This window comes from Monodon monoceros, unplaced genomic scaffold, assembly GCF_005190385.1.
Source record: "Monodon monoceros isolate NGI ecotype Baffin Bay Population unplaced genomic scaffold, NGI_Narwhal_1 Super_Scaffold_21, whole genome shotgun sequence".
NCBI classification, from domain to species: Eukaryota; Metazoa; Chordata; class Mammalia; order Artiodactyla; family Monodontidae; genus Monodon; species Monodon monoceros.
In genome coordinates this window covers 18,761,858-18,781,541 of record NW_021703778.1, presented here as the reverse complement: position 1 = coordinate 18,781,541, position 19,684 = coordinate 18,761,858, and the positions used below count along the sequence as shown (strand labels likewise).

At 36.2% G+C, this 19,684-nt stretch overlaps 2 protein-coding genes across 20 annotated transcripts in view; one reads left to right on the top strand and one right to left on the bottom strand.

Moving 5' to 3' along the window:
- ABI1 (abl interactor 1) overlaps positions 1 to 15,065 on the top strand; it is a 103,257-nt gene extending 88,192 nt beyond the window's left edge. For 3 of the 15 annotated variants that reach the window (XM_029236507.1, XM_029236505.1, XM_029236514.1), the window contains 3 exons: positions 3,226 to 3,402; positions 10,430 to 10,615; positions 13,227 to 14,554. In XM_029236507.1, coding sequence (XP_029092340.1) covers positions 3,226 to 3,402; positions 10,430 to 10,615; positions 13,227 to 13,402 — 539 coding nt within the window. In that variant the 3' untranslated portion in view covers positions 13,403 to 14,554. Of the gene's footprint in view, positions 1 to 3,225; positions 3,403 to 6,632; positions 6,720 to 10,429; positions 10,616 to 13,226 lie in introns of all 15 variants that reach the window. The other 12 variants (XM_029236500.1, XM_029236513.1, XM_029236508.1 and 9 more) reach the window with 10 other exon arrangements.
- The window catches only part of PDSS1 (decaprenyl diphosphate synthase subunit 1), a 58,453-nt gene continuing 42,158 nt past the window's right edge, over positions 3,390 to 19,684 (bottom strand). For 2 of the 5 annotated variants that reach the window (XM_029236516.1, XM_029236517.1), the window contains 2 exons: positions 18,385 to 18,465; positions 14,378 to 15,608 (listed from right to left, as the gene is read on the bottom strand). In XM_029236516.1, coding sequence (XP_029092349.1) covers positions 15,468 to 15,608; positions 18,385 to 18,465 — 222 coding nt within the window. In that variant the 3' untranslated portion in view covers positions 14,378 to 15,467. Of the gene's footprint in view, positions 3,445 to 10,605; positions 10,641 to 14,377; positions 15,609 to 18,384; positions 18,466 to 19,684 lie in introns of those variants that run through there. The other 3 variants (XR_003795755.1, XR_003795756.1, XM_029236515.1) reach the window with 3 other exon arrangements.

Genomic DNA, 19,684 nt, shown 5'->3' with positions numbered 1-19,684 from the left:
GTACTGGTTCTCAAAACATGGTTATGGAACTCCTGGGGGTTGCCAAAATCCTTTCTTGGAGTTTTTGCGGTCAGAACTATATCCATAATAATACTAAGACTTATTTGCCTTTTTTATTCTCATTCTGGTACAAGTACACAGTGGAATTTTCCAGAGGCTACATAACATACGATAACATCATTTTTGACAACTAATGGATTGTGTATTTGTGTATTTATGTATTTTAAAGATAAATCAGTTTTAATTTCTAATATGGTAATTAATCAATTAATTATGGTAATTAATCAGTTTCTAATATGGTATAACCCACTTCAACAAACATTTTTTGAGGTTCTCTAATTTTAGAGTGGCTCCTAAGACCATAAAGTTTAAAAACTACTGTACTAGAGCAGTGGCTTTTGGAGTATGATTTACAGACCAACAGCACCATCATCATGGGGGAACTAGTTAGGAATGCAAATTCTCAGGTCCCATTCCAGACCTACTCATTCAGAAACTCTGAGACTGGAGCCCAGCAGCCTGTATTATAACAAGCCCTCAAGGTGAAATTCTGATCACTGCTGAAGTTTGCGAACCACTGTTCCAGAGAAACTTAGGAACCATATTTAGGAATGTTCACAGTAGCGGTATAATAATAATAGCAGAAATCTGGATGCATCCCAAATGTCTACAGTGGAATGGATAAATAATTGTGGCATGTTCATATGCAAATAAAGCAATAAAAATGAATGATATATTGATATACTTCTCAACATGGATGAATCTTAAAAGATAATATCAAAGGAAAACAGCAGGAATACATAATCAATACAGAATCATTCCATTATGAAAGTTTATAAATTTGCAAGGTCTCTATGTGTACTGTTTAAGGTTATAATTATCTATGATTTTTAAAAAACTGCATACAGTGAGTCCCCTACATACGAACGAGTTCCGTTCTGAGAGCGCGTTCATTAAGTCCAGTTTGTTCCTAAGTCCAACAAAGTTAGCCTAGGTATCAACTAACACAATTGGCTATGTAGTACTGTACTGTAATAGGTTTATAACACTTTTCACACAGATAATACATAACAAACACAAAAAATAAAACCTTTTTAATTTTACAGTACAGTACCTTGAAAATTACAGTAGTACCAGCTATACCAGTGCTGCTTTTACACTTGCTTCCGGACATCCTGGGCTTGAAATAAAGGTACTGCACTGCTGTACTCCATACAGTGCTGTACAGTAAAGTACACAGAAGCACAAGCACTTGTAGAGGATGCACGCACGTGACAGTGTACGCCAGACACGTGAACTAACTTTAAGTGATTGGACACGCGAATGCATGTTCGCATCTTTTGAAGTTCACAACTTGAAGGTTTGTGAGTAGGGGACTTACTGTATAGTGAAGAGAGAGAATGTTTAACACGTATGTTTTGGAGTTTGGGGTTCAGAAGGGGCAAACAGAAGCTTCAGTGATACTGGTAATATTCTAGTTCTTGGAGCTGGGTATTTTTCCTTAAAAAAATATATGTAATATATATAAAAATATAAATAATATTTTTTTATGTAAACAAATTATATATAACCAGTATAAATAATTATATATATTAGTATATGTAACCATATGTATATGTATTGTTTATATATAGCATGTATGATTATGTATATATCAATCATACACCGTTTGGTATTATTTATTTCATAATTTTATTTTAATATTAAAATAAATTCTAAAATAGGCATAGTTTGGAACTGCTATTAAATAGCTTTATTTTGGTTTTAAATCACCAAGACAAATAACCTGGATTTTATACAGTTTTTGTATAAGTCAAAAATATAGAAATCATTTTATTGAGATTTCTATTAAAAATGGTTAAAGGGTTACTTCTTAGCTCTTTGGAAAACTTACCTGTCCAGAGTTACTCGTTCATGAAGGCATTTGAATAGACTCTTATTTATAAAGTGGGTTTCTGTTTAGGAATTGAGCATGTGGATGATTTAAATAATTAGTGACTGCCTATGGCTTGGGAGCTCCAAAATGTTGAATATTAGCACTTCTTTTAATGAACAACCTCTGCTGTATGGCTTTTTTCTAATAATTTATATGACCTCTAGGAGAGGTTAAATTGGATGACTGAATGAAAGTAAACCAGGATGTTGTCTTTTTATTTGCTCAGTCATGGTTAGATGTTAGGGAGGATAATGTTAATCCTGAAGTTACCTTTGGAAGGTATAGTTAACTTTAGAGGCTTTGAACTTTATATTAACCTTTAAAATTTTAAACTTCTGAAATGTTGGTAAATAAAATTTTAAGTATTGTTAATACTTTAGTTAGTTTAGACATGCATGATAATATTTAAAAAAATGTGCTTTGGGTGTGTAGTATGGAAAAAAAGCCCTCCAAGGATATGGAAAAAAAGCCCTCCAAGGATATGGAAAAAGATAATGGATTTTCTACACAAAGCTGCCTTAAAATGTCCATGTTTTACAGAGTCCAAAATTTTTTTCAGCTTTATCAGTTACAGAAATGTAAGTGATAGGGCAAAGTGTGTAATTCTTAAAAGCTGGGAGATATACAACGAATCTGACATTATATATAAGTGCTTTGAAACTAGAAATTATACTTCTCTTAAAAATGATTCTACTATAATATGTATTGGTAATAACTAATACATTAAACATTCAAATAAATATAGTAGTACATGTGGAAAATATGCTTAATTGTTTACATTTTATAATTTAAGCTGGGTTTGGCTGGATAGATTCTTATACTGTGCTTCTGAAGATTTGGCAATGGAAAGGAGAAGAAGTCTGTAAACCAGATATTAAGATATTCACATCTAAAAACTGATGCTTTCCACCTCAGACTATCATTTGGTACTTATTTTCTTGGAAAGACACAGTTGACATATAAAAGCTGTATGTTTTAAAATGTTACAGAAAAAAATTTATACATTTTATTAGCAAAATACCATTTGGTATTATGCTAAATTAAAAGGCTTAAGAACATTACTTATTTACTTTTGCACTTTCCACACAGTATCTGTTTTTCCTTCTTTTTGTAACTTCAGAGATAGAGCTGTTTGTGTTTTATCTTTACTTTTCTCTTTATTTTGTGCTGTGGGCTTTAAAAAGTAATAAACATTTCTTGCTGATAGTCTCCTTCTCTTTGTTCTGCCATCGGAGGTGACGTGCAATGCTCAAGTTCTTTGTTGGTTGCCTTTGACTAATGCTTTTCAGCAGCCCCGGGCTCAGCTCCTGGTTCCCAGTATGGCACAATGACCAGGCAGATTTCTCGACACAACTCTACCACTTCCTCGACATCTTCTGGTGGATACAGACGGACTCCCTCTGTGACGGCTCAGTTTTCTGCTCAGCCTCATGTTAATGGAGGTCCACTTTATTCTCAGAATTCAAGTAAGCTTGTGCTTTGCAGGTGTAACCGCAGCAGTGGAGCTCCTTTTGAAGGAAATTATTTGAAATTGTTATTCTTGCCAGTGATAGACAACAATTGAAACCGTGCTATTTCATGTTTATTTTTGTTTTAAGAAGTTAAACCTTGGGGACTTCCCTGGCTGTCCAGTGGTTAGGACTCTGCGCTTCCACTGCAGGGGGTGCGGGTTTGAGCCCAGGTTGGGGAACTAAGATCCCGCATGCTGCATGGTGCGGCCAAAAAAAAAAAAAAAGTTAGACCTTGAAGCATATCATTTTAAGAATAATTGCTTATCCCTTTCAAAAAAATTCAGGCTTACTGAGTATACTCGTATACTAAAATTTAACTGATGAAATTTTTACTACTGTAAGTAGAACTAGAGAAGAAAACCACTGAAATTAATTAAGCTGAATTTATTTTTATTGGCATGTTTGATACAGTTCAATAACAGTAAACTTAAAAACATTGTGACAGTTTTTATTTACAATAATATAATGAAATTGCTGGCTATCACTTTTAAGCTTGTTAACCTATACTGAAATGAGTTCCAAACCATTAAAAACCATTTGTGATGCCTGCTTATTCTGTCTCTAATAATTGTAACAGTGGGGAGGACTTTGTTTTGATTTCTTTCTGTTCACCTCAAATTGCACATCTCAACACTAACTGCAATCAGTGTTTAAAGGCTGATAAGATTAGAAAATAGCTTTGGCATAAAATGTGAGGAAGTTCAAATTGCTTAGGGTAGTCATTAATTCCACTTTCCATATCAAAATGCTCAGTCGAACCAGGAGAAATCTGAAATGAGCCAGTTCAGTATTTGTTACTGGCTTGAAGCGGTGATCACCAGGCATAGACTGAAACACTTCCCCATGTGGCTTTTGTAGGCTGCATGTTATGTTATATTATTTTACCTAAAAAACACTGAATACTCCATATTTACATAGAAAGTTGGTTTTAAGTTCTTTTCATTTATGATGCATGTTTTGAACAAGTGTTTTAAAGTAGAGCTAAGGAGAAAGTTCTGTTATTTATTTTTTTGGTTAAACTTTAAAGGCTAATTGTTATAAACAAAAAAAGTCCTAAGAATTGAAAACCACTTTAGCAGAAATATCACAACTCATAGATAATCCCAAAATTTATACAACCCTTTTCCAGACTAAAATTTTCATCCAAGCTACTAAGAAACTTTACCAGTTAGAATTTTACCTCACATTTCCCCTGGTCTCCTTTTGGTAATGAAAAGTAGCTGGCGGCTGAGAATTCCACAGTTAATCTGATTATTAGTCTCACTAGTTTCATGAACTTTTAATTTTTTTCATATTCTGCATTTTTAGATCCCATCTTTGTGTTCATTATTTTTTTCATCGCTTAGTTTACTCCACAAATAGGGTTTCTGGTGACTTCACCTGATACATGTTTGTGTAGTTCTGTTTTAACAGTACTTGGGTGGGTTGCTTATCCTCAAACAAGACATTTTCATTACTGAATGTCTGTATTTTTGGACATCATAAAGCAAATTTGGCCTCAAATTTTAAATATATTACTGTGTGTTGTCAAATTAATTATCCTTCAACCTGAGTTATTGTTGGTGTTGTAGTAGTAGTAGTAGTAGTAGTATGTAAATGTTTTTAGTGTTTTGATGTGCATATTCCCCTTCTGTCTAAATGTAGTGATAATGATTAGTATTGTCACAACATAGCCTCTTTTTCTTTATGTACTAACCAGCATGGCTCATTACTAAGGGTTGTTTCTAAAAAAATTTTTTAGGTTTGTGGGAGTTGTTTTTTTTTAAGTTAAAAAGCTATTATGTTTTATTAAAAGTATATATATGTATATACTGGAACAAGTGTATGTGTGTATACACACACACGCGCGCACACACACACACACACACTTGTTCCAGTATATACATACTTGTGTATACTTCTGTATACAGAGTATCAGAATGAACCAGGACTAATTTCATAGTGAATTGAATGTTATTTTTAGCCATACAATGAATATTAATGCACATATACTGCTTTAAGTTGTTGCTTATTTGTATACTGAACATCTTTCATATTTTTATGCCTACCAAACTGAATTTGTAGATTGGATTAATTGAAACAATCTTTCAATTAAATGATCCTTGGGAGCCAATCAGTTGTTTTTCCCTGTCAGTTTAGTGTCACTTCTTGGTGACTACCAGTAAACTGAATTTTGTGATTCAGTCCTATTGACTTTTTCTAAGCAATCTTTGGCCCTTACCATCTTGTTAAAATAAGACAGGGTGGTAAATATATGAATATTTACTTTTAGTTTTAATTTTTAATACATTTGCTGTCCACATGAGCATTTGCTGTCAGTTTCCTATAAATTATGTGTTCTCCAGAAAGAAGACGGAGTATGTTTCCAGCTACCCAGTGATTCTTTAGAAATTATTTTAACACAAATAATTGCATATTTTACCTTATTGTTAGATTAGGTTTCCTTTTTCAGAATAGTGATGAAAGGAAGGTCACTTGAAATATTCCATGAAATTCTGTGAACAAATTAACATGGTATATGGAGCACTCTTATGCCCTAGTAAATTTAAGAGTGATGTCTTTAAAAATAAAACTGTCAACTTAAAAAATAATAACCTTGTTTTACAAACAAGCGTTTTTCCTAAAGAGCTGTGTGTAAATTCGTTTTTAAAGAAAACCTGTAATTAATGCATTTATTTATACATGGAATAAACAGCTATCCTGTAACATATTCGTTTCGTTTATTTAGGTTTATTTACAACATTACCCTAAAGCTAGACATACCTGTTAGGTTAGAGAGATAAGGCGAAGACACAACATCCTGGAAACCTTTATTGGTATTTCACTGTTAGCTGTTTTTTTAAAGTCTTTCCTTAGAATTCAAAAATTTCATTGCGTGAAAGTGATGGTAAATTTAAATCTTACCCAAACAATATAACATTAGGATTAAAGCAAATGTATTTGTTTTTTAATAAAATTAACCAGCTGGCTAAACACAACTCAGCTTTAGGTTTGCTCCTGGGAAATGAACTTGAAGAAGGTTCTGCAGGTTTTTGTTTTGTTTTTTGTTTTTTTTTTGTTTCATTTGCAGACTGTTCTTTGCATACTTATGTTTGTGGTCTTTGTAACTGACTTCTGCTTTTTGTTTGTTTCCTTTTCTTTCCTTTATCTGTTTTACTTCCCCCATTCTGTGTTGTTGCTGCCAGTTTCTATTGCTCCACCCCCTCCCCCTATGCCTCAGTTGACTCCACAGATACCTCTCACAGGCTTCGTGGCCAGGGTGCAGGAAAACAGTAAGTTTGGAAAAACCGAGCTATCCAAGAGTAGAGGCTGTCTCCTTACATAGCATGCATGGCTGATGAGTCATCATTTTCCTTACTTTTATTGAGAAGCTAATCTTACCTTGAAAAGGGGTGCAGATATGTTATTGAAACTGAAGAGCACGATCTTCAGTTTTTCCTCTGTGTGCATGATTACTGACTCAGATGACTTTCAGAACTGCAGTTTTCTTATGTATTTACATGCTCTAAAACATGAAATCTGATCTTTGCAGATTCTTAAGGAAAGAGTAATCAAACCCCAAAATTCAAATTGTGTGGAAACTACTAGCTTTCAATAGTTATTAGGGGAATTGAGTTCTCATCAAGATGTATAGGTAGTTACACTGTGAGATTAAATTTATCATGCAGTTGGGACGGGTGTTTTGTTTTTCATTGTTTTTGTTTTCCTCCTTTGGTTACATTTTTGGAGAAAACTTTGTAGCCTCAGATTTTTTATACGTAAATCGTTTTGAACCTATATTGAGATTTGTTGTTAGGATAAAAATGAATCTGCAAGAATAAGTAAATTACATCCATGCTCTCCGTTAAGAGTGATAATCAGTGTAGAGTCCTCTTCATGTTTTGTCTATGTGCGGGCCCATGAGGATGATTTCTGAACATGCAAATCTGTCACCTTTTTTAGGTCTTCTCTGAAGGTCAGGTTTAATGACTTTTGGAAATTCTTTTGAATATATGGATTTAAGTAGGGTAGAGTAGTTTTTATATTACTACCTGAGTACTTTGACGTTCTGGGAGATATATAATCCTAACTACATGATCATAGTGAGTGTTATTTGGCAAAATGAAAAATACCCCTATTACTGAATTGTATTATGCCAAAATAGCTGTTGAGATTAAGATGGTAAGGTGGTCCAGTACTAATTCACCTCATTTGGGATCATCACCATGCAAATAAATCTCAGAATGGTTTGAACAAATGTGTAACTCATATGACCAGCCCATCCTCCAGGAGAAAACATTTGTGGCAAATTCCACCGTGCAGCTTTTGCTGACCCTATTGTGTTATTCTCCACATTTCCTCCCTTCGTCAAGTATTTGTTTATTCAGTGTTACGTCCTAGGCTCTGGCAGGAATACACAGTCTAAGACAAAGTCCCTACCTTTAAGAAATTGGTGACTTAATGGGCTTTTAAAACAGTTTCAAAATGTTGAAACTTCTGAGCATAAACCAACCTTATCGTTTACATTTGGTTGGAAACTCTAATGTGTTTAAACATGTAAAAATAAGTGAATCTTCCTTTTAAAAATAAGTGAACAAAGGTATATCGCTGGTCCTTAATGCTCTAAGAGTTTAAAAATTAAGTCTGCAAGAGTTTAAAAACTAAGCCAATTCAACTTTTGAAGTGCCTTAGAGCCAAGAATTTTTAGGACATATTTTAAAATGGCCATAATAAACATCCATTTAGTGAGTCCAAAGCTCATTGATTAGGTTTTTGGTAATAACCCCTTTTTTATAGAAATTCAGTGTTAACGTACATGCATGGTCTTGCTAAAGAGGCCCACGGTACTATTTTAGTTCTTTTTCCCAAACATATGAACTTGAGTCAGTAATTCTCCTTGTGCTGCAGAATGCCCAACTTTATTTGGCATCGGTTTTCTTTAAAAGCATGTTAGGAAGATTGTTGATAAATTGTGTATCAATATCTTAAATGTTTTATGAATTACAGATTTTCTGTGTTCGTTCTTCTCATAAACGTTCACTTATGGCACTCAAACTGGTGATAATGAATGCACGTAGCAGTTAACCTATTAATAAATGTTTCAGTTTAAGACATGAGCCTCTGAGAAAAGCAGTGTGTTTACATCTGTTTATGATTAACATCTGAAAGCGTTTGGACAGCCATGCGTCGTGCTAGACAGAACATTATGCAGAGAATTAGACTGACTGGACTCTTGCCCCAGTGTATGTAATTTGAAGATAAACCAGTGTAGATTAACAGCAGTTGGACATAGTAAACTAGTAAATTATGTATAAATCAAGAGTAAATGTACTTTAAGAATTCAGGCAAACATATATAATTTATACATTAAGCCATATTAAGGACATGAGCTATGGCTCTTTAATGTCAGAATGGATTCACATGCATTTTCTTCTCCTCAATAATATTTGCAAGTTTTATGGAGAAGGGATGGGCAGAAATAAAATGAATCCTACCATTTGGAGGAAAAATAAATTGTACACCTGTTTGAGAGCTATCCGAATGAGCATCAGCACACAGGATTTGTTTCTTAATAGTCTTTTTCATCCCCCAACAGGATAAAATAGAAATCACAGAATTAAATTGGTTATCAAGTAGGGCTATTACCTGCTTATGTTTTAAATCTGGATTCCTTGGTTATATTCTCAGCGCATTATTCCAAATAGGGTGTAGAAAACTTTAAGACTATATTACAAATAGATGATGACCATTTTCTTTGATCACATAAATAGCCCCAGAAATTGGCATTTGAATTAGTATGTTGGTATTCTGAATTTCTCCACTGCAGATATTATATAATTCCTGTATCAGTTTATATCAGAGCATTTTCATATATCTAACTTTTAAAGAAATTTGTCAATCAGAAACTTAAGAATTAGTTGTGCTCCAGCTCTGAATTCCTTAATATTGGGAGCATTTGTTACCCGGTATCATATATTTCATTGAACACAGTTCTAGCCTGACATTTTCCTGTTTCACTGTTTACACCTTTGATTATTTAAATCACACACATACACATTCCACAACCATCTAGAATTTGAGGTATGAGTCATTTTTATTGTTTTGCATGATTTGAGTTCCTTTCTTTTTTTCTTTTTTTAAACATCTTCCTGCAGTACTTTATTTTTAAAATCTTTATTGTGGATGTATTCTTAGAAAATTGGATCTTTCGGATCTAGTCTTTCCCTCGTCCCATTCTTAGTTTTACTAGCAATGTAAAAATCTTAGCTTGCTTTCTACATTTAAGAAGTTGATTATCTTAAAAAAAAAAAAAGTTGATTATGAATACAAACATTTTTGAAAATATTCAGTGAGATTTTTTTACTAGCTTGGAATTATTTAATTTTAAATTTATTTTCCCTTGTTAAAATTTAAATAAAATAATAGAAAAACGTACACATAGAAGCAGACCTAATACCACCAGCTTTCTTTTTTTCTCTTCCTCCAAAAACACAAAAAATAAACACGTATCCACCCACTGGAGACTTATTTTTGTGGAACTAAAGGTAACTTTTTAAAAGCCAAAATCAGGGACATGAATGTGCACAATAAATGATTATCAAACCATTAATGTTATTCATAACGTTTACTATAGTCCAAATGACAAATGTGACGTAAGGCTTATTTAGGGAGATATGCTAACTAAAGAGTGACATTTGTTCTGATCTGAGCCTTGGCATAAGGGAAGTTCTTTATTCCTGTAGTCTTATAAACAGATTGTCTCCTAACCTCTGCATTCATTAATTTATAGAACTTCCTAATACCCTTAATTTTTTAGCTCATTATTGCAAAATTATTCTTAAAAGTAGTAGAAGCTTTAACACACCAAGCTTTTATTTCTAATCATTGCATGTTTTATTATAGTGCATGCTGTATACGAATTAGAGCTTTCTTCATTTCTGTTAACTTACGAGTTTCTGTCTAGTCTGATTTCTGATTCAAATTCAGTATCTGGATGTTTTAGTTGCTGATAGTCCGACCCCACCACCTCCTCCTCCACCAGATGACATTCCCATGTTTGACGACTCTCCACCACCGCCACCGCCGCCGCCAGTGGACTATGAAGATGAGGAGGCCGCAGTAGTCCAGTATAACGATCCATATGCAGATGGGGATCCTGCTTGGGCCCCCAAAAATTACATCGAGAAAGGTAGGGTACAGTCATCGTTGAACTGCTGTAAAGGGTAAGAGCTAATTATAGTATTTTAGAGCCATAAAGAACACCGAGTCCAGCGTTTCTCCACCTTGAGAATAGCTTTACCAGCCAAGATGATTTAGTTCCTGTACATTCCCAATATAAAGTGAGGATTCTTTATTTTCTCTTTATTTTTTAATTAGAGTATAGTTGATTTACAGTGTGGTGGTGATGTTAGTTTCAGGTGTACAGCAGAGTGATTTGATAGCTGTATATATTGCAAAATGAAGTAGTTTAAACTTGCCAGCCATTCAGTCTTGTCACAACTACTCGACCCCACTGTTGTAGCACAGAAGCCGTCGTGGGGACTTGCCCGGCGGCCCAGTGGTCAGGACTTGGCGCTTTCACTGCTGAGGGTCCCATTCAGTCCCTGGTTGGGGAACTGAGGTCCCATAAGCTACGCAGTGCAGCCAAAAAAAAAAGGAAAAAGCAGTCGTAGCACACAAGTGAACGGGCATGACTGTGCCCGGGCAAAATTTCACGGACAAACAGAGGCACCGGCTTGGATTTGGCCATGGGCCACTGCTTGCAGACTCCTGGTCTAAACCAGAGAGTTTTAGTATTTAGTAGGGTATTTAGTAGGGTTAGAGTCCAAGCCTTCAATAGTCACCTTTGTAAATCACAAGATGACTAAAACCTGGTTTAATAGGAGTTCAGTTGAATATGTTAACCCGGCAGTATGACATGACTGTTCCAGAAGTCAGATTCTTAGGGTACATTAGCTGAACTTCAACCTAATGTGTACAAATCTGATAATATTCATTTATAGTAGACCAGTATTGTTTAATTTTAAGTACCATATTTCAGGATCTTGCAAACAAGAATGCCTTCGGAGGAGGATATTCAGGAGGCTGAAATACCTAGAAAGTGCATCTATAAAAAGAAACAGCTGAAAGCACTGTTTTTAAGTTGAGGAAAAAGATTTCAGAGGGACTAGACAGCTATTTTCAAATTTTTATCATGTAGATAGATGTAGATAAGAATATTAGATTTCTATTTCCAAAGAACCCTACGGTAAGTACATACAGAAGGGAGAGTTTAGATCTTTATGTGGAGTTAGGGTCCTGGAGATAGAATGGACATTGAATGGTTAAATACTCAGCAGTGAGAGTTATTAAATGAGAGAATATATGCACTGGGGGAGGGGAAGTTAGGTGGGACTAGGTTTCATTTACAGAGGGGATTTGGAAAATAGAAACAATTAATTTGACACAGTGTTTTTATCAGCTCTTTGTACAAGTAGAACTAAGAACCCGAGGAAATAATATTTTCATTTCGCTGAATGACTTTGAGGGTATCAGGTGTTGTCATGATCAGTTTAAAAAAAGTCATCTATACCACTCAAAATGTGACTCTGAATACAAAGAAAATGTTTCTCCCTAGCAGTCACTCGGTTTTCTTGGGTGGTTATGTAGCCAAAACACCAGGATAATAATTTAATATCATTTATTCTGTATGTTTTGGTGTTTTTAAAACTGGTATGTTAAGTGAGCTTGTAATTCTGCTACAGGATTAAAATGGAGAATGGACTTGTTGAATTTACTTCATACACTGTTTTGTAAAGGGGGAAAAAAGATTGCCTGTTTCAGTTTAGCAAATGATGCTGTGGATCAGTACTACACGTCTCTTCCTTATTATAATTCAGTGGTTCAGGATAATTATGGGGCAAAGCCACCTTTCTTAAGGGAAAAATGAGTTCCAGAAGATCTTAAATGTCTTAAAAACTCTATTTTAAGAAAAACACTACCTGAGGTAAGTTAATGCAAAAAAATTTGTATGACATACTGTTTCACATATACTAGAAAATTACAAATTTCAGAATTATGCTGTAAAGACAGAGGAAGGAATAATTAAATTCATAAACCAATAGTTTGGAAAGCTGGTAGTGGTTTGATGCCTTTCCTTTCCACAACACTGTTTGCAAAGGAAGTGGATATTTTGAACTCAGCGTAATCACAGAATTGCAAAATGGTTCTCTAAGTCTTAATTAATGAGTCTTTACTCACCTGTTTCCCCTTTAAAAATAGAAATTCTTGTTGACCTTTAAGGGGTGTGTGTGTGTGTGTGCGCGCATATGTGTATGTATATTTAAATCTAGGTATAGCCCCATAAACTACATGAATATTCTCCTGCGATGGGTAGGATATTTACCTCCCACTATATTTTTAAATTAGATGGTTGTTACCTGGTTTACTGATTGGCTACGCAGCTTGGCTCACTAGTTATTTTGAAAAATGGTGCTTTGCATGTGGTTGACACTTAGTAGATATTTGAACGAATGAATTGAAACATCTAATAAATCCTAAAATTCAGAGATCTTTCCTACATAGGTTGGTAGAAACTCTTGACTTCTCTAATTTAGTTGTCAGTTTGGCCCAAAGATCAAGCTAGTGATTTAGTAGCCATGGTTGGCTACTTGACCTACCTGGATATACAGATTTAAGAATTAAGACTTTTCATTAAAATAGTTGGGTTGGCTATACTGTTAATTGGCATTACATTTTAAAATTCGATTAAATGTTGGATATAGTGCACCGACATGATATTTCAACTCTTTTCTCCGTAGTTGTGGCAATATATGATTATACAAAAGACAAGGATGATGAGCTATCATTTATGGAGGGTGCAATCATCTATGTAATAAAGAAGAACGATGATGGCTGGTATGAAGGAGTCTGCAATCGAGTGACTGGTCTGTTTCCTGGGAACTATGTTGAATCGATCATGCACTATACTGATTAAATTTTTGCTTTTAAAGTAGGTTCTTATTATCACTCAGTCATACTGTGGGACTATTACGGTTAACAGGATTGTCTTAAAATGTGCCCATATGTTCAGGACATGCTGTTTTATTGGTATAATTGAATGTCTACCTGTAAGCATAAATCTCTGAGGCAGTTGGTGTATTGCTAAACAGCAATCTATAAAAGAGGCTGTCTGTCACTGATTGTGCTTATATACTTACTTACACATTGTTAACTTCATGACCAGCCTAAATATTCTGGGGGTGTGGGGTATAATATTTCACAAATCATGACTCAGATTGTGCCATTACATGTTTCAGTGCAGCATGGTTACTAACGCTCTGTCAGACTAATATTAAAATCAGAAAACTTAAATGCTGGTGCTGGTCATACTTTTTGTTTAGACTCTCTCATTCTTGAAATATACTGTTTGTTTAAAGCATGCATACAAATTTATGTATTGAAATATACTTAACAAAATCCAAGATGCTTCCAATTTGTGTAATACTTACTTGGAGTACTCGTACTTAGGTCTCTTGAAACGAATTGAGTCTCTAAGATCTCCATGTGAAACAAAGACAATTGGGTTACCTGTAGTCTTGTCATTTGTACCGAAGTTTTTTAATGAGTGAATTTGCATTATAAATTTTGTCCATTCATAAATACGTAAGTGAACCAAAGGTTTTTGTCCTTTCCTTCACTGGTTTGCTTTAAAAAAATAATAAAAGATACTGAATTATGGCAGAATTATGGTTCTATTTTCTCAATATATTAACTTGGAAAAAAAAATTTCAGCCTTTTCTCAACCTACCCCAACAGCAGTGGCTGATTTTTGTAGAATTTAAAATCTGAGATGGTTATTTACAAGTCAGTCTACTGAATTCCTTTTCTAAAGTAACTTTTTCAAAGCTAAGAAAATGTGTCGAAGTGCACATGCTGTAGGTAAAATTCTTAAGGATTGCTCTATCAGTCCTTTGGTTTTCCAGTGGACTGTGATATACTGGTTCAATGAAAGGAAATAATTATCTTTTACATATTTTTTTGGTAGAAGTGGATGCGATTGATTTTTGAATATGCACTGTTTAACCCATTACCTGGCACTAGCAACATAAAAAGATCTTAAAAATAAAATAATTGGGGAAAAAAGGTGCACCATGTATTAATCATTGAACAGGGATATACCTGACCAACAGATTTGTATTGTCTTTTGACATAACTGAAATGCAACACGTGCACTTTGTGTGTCTCCTCTTAACTTAAGGGAGGGTTAGAGGGATGTCTTCTCTTCTTATTGTGTGTATAATCCATACTGCCTAGGATATTAAAGTAGAGCACTCACTTGGGTTTCTGTGTACTGAGGATTTGTTTGGATTTCAAATTACAGTTATGTACTGGGCATTACAGATAACAGCATAGTAAATGGTAAGACTAGTGCAAAACGTTTATTTCTGAAAATTACAGACCATTATTGTTACCAAATCAATGTGACTGTTGAAATATGCATTTTGCCTTTGTTAATTTTAAACATGATTCCAGTATCACACTATTGATCAGTTACCTTCTTCATTTTTTAGAGTGGACTGTTCTCTTAATTTTGTATATAACCTGTTGTCTAAATTTTATGTACAGTCTTTTATAATAAACCATTCTCCTATATGAAATTTTGGATACTGTTAAAATCTAACTAATGTGGATTGAAATGTAGACTTCAGTTTTATGATCTTTACTCCTATGGTGAAACAAGATAAACCATTTGAATTTTAACATTGATTATTTATTTGTGTAATGGCTTTACATGTGGATATTAACCGTGTAAACAATACCACATCTAACCGTCAAGTACCGCGATTAGAGTTTACAGGACTAGAATGACAGATTCAGATGGTTTAATTACATTTAAAAAGTTTTCTGAAAAACTTTGCCAATAAAAAAAAGTCCCATTAATGTGGAAATGATTTTTTAAAATGATGTTTTGGTTACCTGCACATGAAGCAAAGTATACTCCACAGAATTCTTTAGGCACAGTCTGGTAGAATAGCTGCCAGAAATAACAGAACGAGCTGTCATTTATCTCTTGTGAGCACGATTTCCGAAAGCTGTATGAGGGCGTCTCTTTCTGGGGATGGTCGAAGTTTACTGATCTCTCTCACTGCTTCACGGCAGTACCGCTGGGCGAGGTAGGTTGTCTGCTGCACACCATCGCTCTACGGGACACAGGACAAAATACAACAGAACAGATGCATGTCACCCACTGGGATCAGCTCTTAAATTCCTGCTATATGAATTAAAACATACTTTTGAGATCCGGTAGTGAGGAGCCGAACTGTGTTTCAAATGTCCTCTCTCCAACTCACAGAGCTTCCTCCGCCCACTTCCTTTAGGCCCCTTTCTTAGACAGAAGCACCTTTTTATTCTATTAGCATGCCAAGCAGTGAACTCATTAATATCAAGTAAACTTCTATTTCCCCCTATTTTTCATTTAAGCATTAGAGTTTTTAAAAAGTTCTACATATATTAAAATCTATACAGTAAAATTCCAAGTGAAAGTTAACACACATACATGATAAATAAAAGTACAGAAGAGCTTACGATGAAAGGCAACAGTTCCCTTCTTCCAAAGGCACCAGTTTTATCTGTTGGCTTTAATGTTTCAATTCGTAATTTTAGTTGTTATCTATTGCCTTTCTGCTAAGAAAGACAAGGATTTAGCCCACCCATACTGTCTCCTAATTTGACCACTGCCTGCTATCTTTAGTTCTAATACAGATTACTGTTGTCACATCATGTGGCATCGACTTCTGGCTTCATCTTTAAGATGAGGACACCAGTGCTCCTTCTCTTTCCTCTATCTTTACACTAGAGACTTGACTTGCATTCCATTCTGTACCCATGTTTTTATGTTGGTTCTTTCTAAAAGCTAAACACTAATAAAATAATTACATTTACTATTTCCATTATGTCAAAATGTTTACTGCAGAATCTAGACATGTACTGTGATTTTATTTCCTTCTCCATGGTTCCCTCTGTCATTCAAAACAATATTTGTAGTATCATGGTTGAGAGACCTCTGGTTTTCTGAACCAAGTTACACAAAATATGACTCAAAATACGACATGTTTTAGTTTGCTTTGCCTTACTGTACGGAAGCTCACTTCTGAATATAATTGCCTCCTTCTCTTCGTTACTTAGACTGACTGCTTTGTAGCTCTGCCGTACAGCTGCCATCACAGGATGACTTTTCATTGAACTTGGTTCATTCCACTGGTTTTAGTACCCATGTCTTTCTTTTTTTGGTGTTTCCACGGTTCTGTTGCACATCAGCAAATAACTTACCCAGAATCTGTGTACTGGAAGTCAACTTTTTCGTTCTTTGTATAACAGTGACATTGGCCTTCCTACTTAGTGGATGGTTTACTGGATACAGATTCTAGGTTCAAAGCGTTTCCTCATCATTTGGACGGCCTTGCTCACTGCCCTCTAGAGTCCAGGGTTTCGCTGCACCCTGAGCCAGTATTGAACTCTTCCTTTTGTAGGTGACCACCTTTTTTCTGATTCTTGTTTTTCGAGTCTTTTCCTGAAATATTTGTTGCATGATTGTACTGATCCTGTTAAGAGCCTTTCGCATTTTCTTCTACTGCTGTTTTCATTTTGAAGACTTCCTCAATGTCACATTCCAACACTTCTTCGGAGTCGGCTTTTCACATTCATTTAAAATTTCTTAGAGCTCGTTCTTACTCACTGTTTTTTAGAAAATATTATCCTGTTATTGTTTGATGAATGCAGTATTTTTGAATCCCCCTATTATTTTTCCTGAGTCTGTTTAACTTGGTCTCACTCTTTCATTCAGTGAGCTTTAATCAACTATTTAGCAATCCTACTAAATAAACCCAACTTGTCCGTTCATATTTAGTGAGGGAATAGGGGCTAGGAGCCCTGCGGCTGAACAGGCAGCTGGAGTTCACAGGTCTTTGGAACATTCCTGTGGACTTGTTGCCTAAGTGCACTTCTGCCCAGGCTTGCTGGGACTTCAGCGTGTGGTGTAAGAGGCACAGTTAATTTCCCTCCTTTCAGTCCCACTTCTCACTTTAGCCGTCAGTAACATCATTATTTCTGAAGCCATGACCACTCCCAGGTGTACTGCCTTCTTTGTCAGCTCCCGCTGCCCTCACACTGGGTTTTTAATAGTACAGCCAAACTACCCTCTAAAAAGGTGGTAGCCATATAGCACGTTATGATTAACCGTATAGAGAGTTAAGGGGTTTTGCTTTGTGGAAATTTAAAAAATCTGAAAGGTAATTACTTGGAATTCTTTCAAGTATTTGACTAACGACAGATCTCAGACTATGACTGCTTACTAAAAATTGCTGACTCTCTCTCATTCATGAGACCTATTGGCTCCAAACAGCTCATTCACAAAATACAGTGATCCAAACTGAAAATGTGCAAAAAGATCTGGCTTCCACAGAAAAGTTCTGAGGATATATGGTGCTATATTTGAAATAAGCTTATAGCCCCTGAAGGTTAAAGTTTAATTTGCTATGTTGGTTTAAAATTTTTTCAAAGGTACCATTTTTTTAATCGCACATTTACTGCAGTTATGTAGGATGGACGAGGAAAGCCCAGTTTCCTAGGGCTCGGACAGGAGGGGAGTCTGGTGACGGGAGGGCAGCGGAGCTGCTGTGGTGGACGCGGGGGAGACTGGCTGCAAACCAACAGGCCTTACCCCTGACCGCACGTGGGGAACCCCTTAGAGCTTTCCCAAAATGTTAGCGTCCAAGCCCCACCCAAGGCCAATTACATCAGAATGGGAAGACTTCTAGAAGAAAAATGCATAATATAACTTTTTCCTTCTCAGTTTTTGCCAAATCAAGAATTGATCAAACTTGGTCTGTGTCAAAAATTTGTTACGTTATTTGTTTAAAGAACTCTTCTGCCACACTGTACCTGCTGTTGCCTTTCTTCTTTTTGAAATCCTCTCACCTGTAATACGTATTGTCTTGCTCTGTCCACATCTCCTGGTGAACTGAACCGTCTCATTATCATAGCATTCATTTCTGGGAACTAACCAGAAAGAAAGAAAATCTATTTAATGCTCTTGGGAGAAATCAAATGTTCAAACACTAGTAGGTAAAAACAGGTAAAAAAAATCCGCAAAAGTGAGTAAATGTTTAAGTGATGGGGGTGGGGGAGCAGTAAACTAGCGATTAAAAGCAGCAGAGCTAAGAGGACGCCCGTTTCCGGGTCCAGGGACGAGCTGGTGCACAAGAGGGGCAGCCGTTGATCCATGTTCCCTCCACTGTTCTGTTGTATCCCTGGTCCAGGGCCGAGTCAGAGAGAGAGGAGGAGCAAGCGTTCACCTCTAAAATCTCCTACTGACTTCTCTTACGGCTCTCAGCTTTAGGGGCCTACCGGGCCTCTCCCCCGAGGTTTCTAATTAAGTAGCGCTGGGGCCCGAGTGTGCACTTCTAACATGTCCCCAGATGCTTCTGGTCCTGCTGGTCTCTGCTGACAAATTAGAACCACTGGCCTAAGAAGAAGGCGGGCAATCTACTTTTAGTTTGAAACTGAGTGACAGCCGAAGGCTACCGAGGTCTTTGAACAGAGGGCATCACAGGCAGAGCTCCGCGAGGCGGCCCGTGGAGGGGACGAGGGCAGCGCAGCTCGACACCACCGGCCCTGGAGTCACGTGACCCTGCGTTATAGTTTGAAAAACTTCAGTCATTTCTAATATGCAGCCAAGGTTGAGAACCATCGGATTAGAGACAGAGGTAGAAGCAGCAGTCGGGTTACTGTAGTAAATTCTAAAGACCAGTGGTAAGCTGATGGCAGTAAGAGGAAAATAGAAGACAGGTACAAGACGCATTGAAGACAAAATCTATGTTCTACAGTACTTGGCAGCAAGGTAGGAGAACTGTCACCATGATCGGACTTGGGAAGCCAGGACACCAAACCACTTCACTGTCTATCCTGGAGCTCTAGTCCTGGTGCTGCCACAGCTGAGCCCCTCAGCCTGCTCATCTGGGTTAGGAAGGGGCTGAGCTACCTGATCAGAAATCTCTTAGTTCTACCAACTTCCGGGTCCATGAAATAAGAGGTTAAGAGGGGTCTGGTTCTGGCTGCGGCAGTGCTCACAGCAGCTGCCAGCGCTTCCCTGGCAGTGAGCCCGAGGGATGAAAGCAGCTGTGGTCCTGTAGCCACCGCCTCGGTATTAGTAATCCTAGAAGGAAAAACAGGGCAGAGAGAGAAAAGTCTCAACTAGATGACGGCAAATGAGGAATTA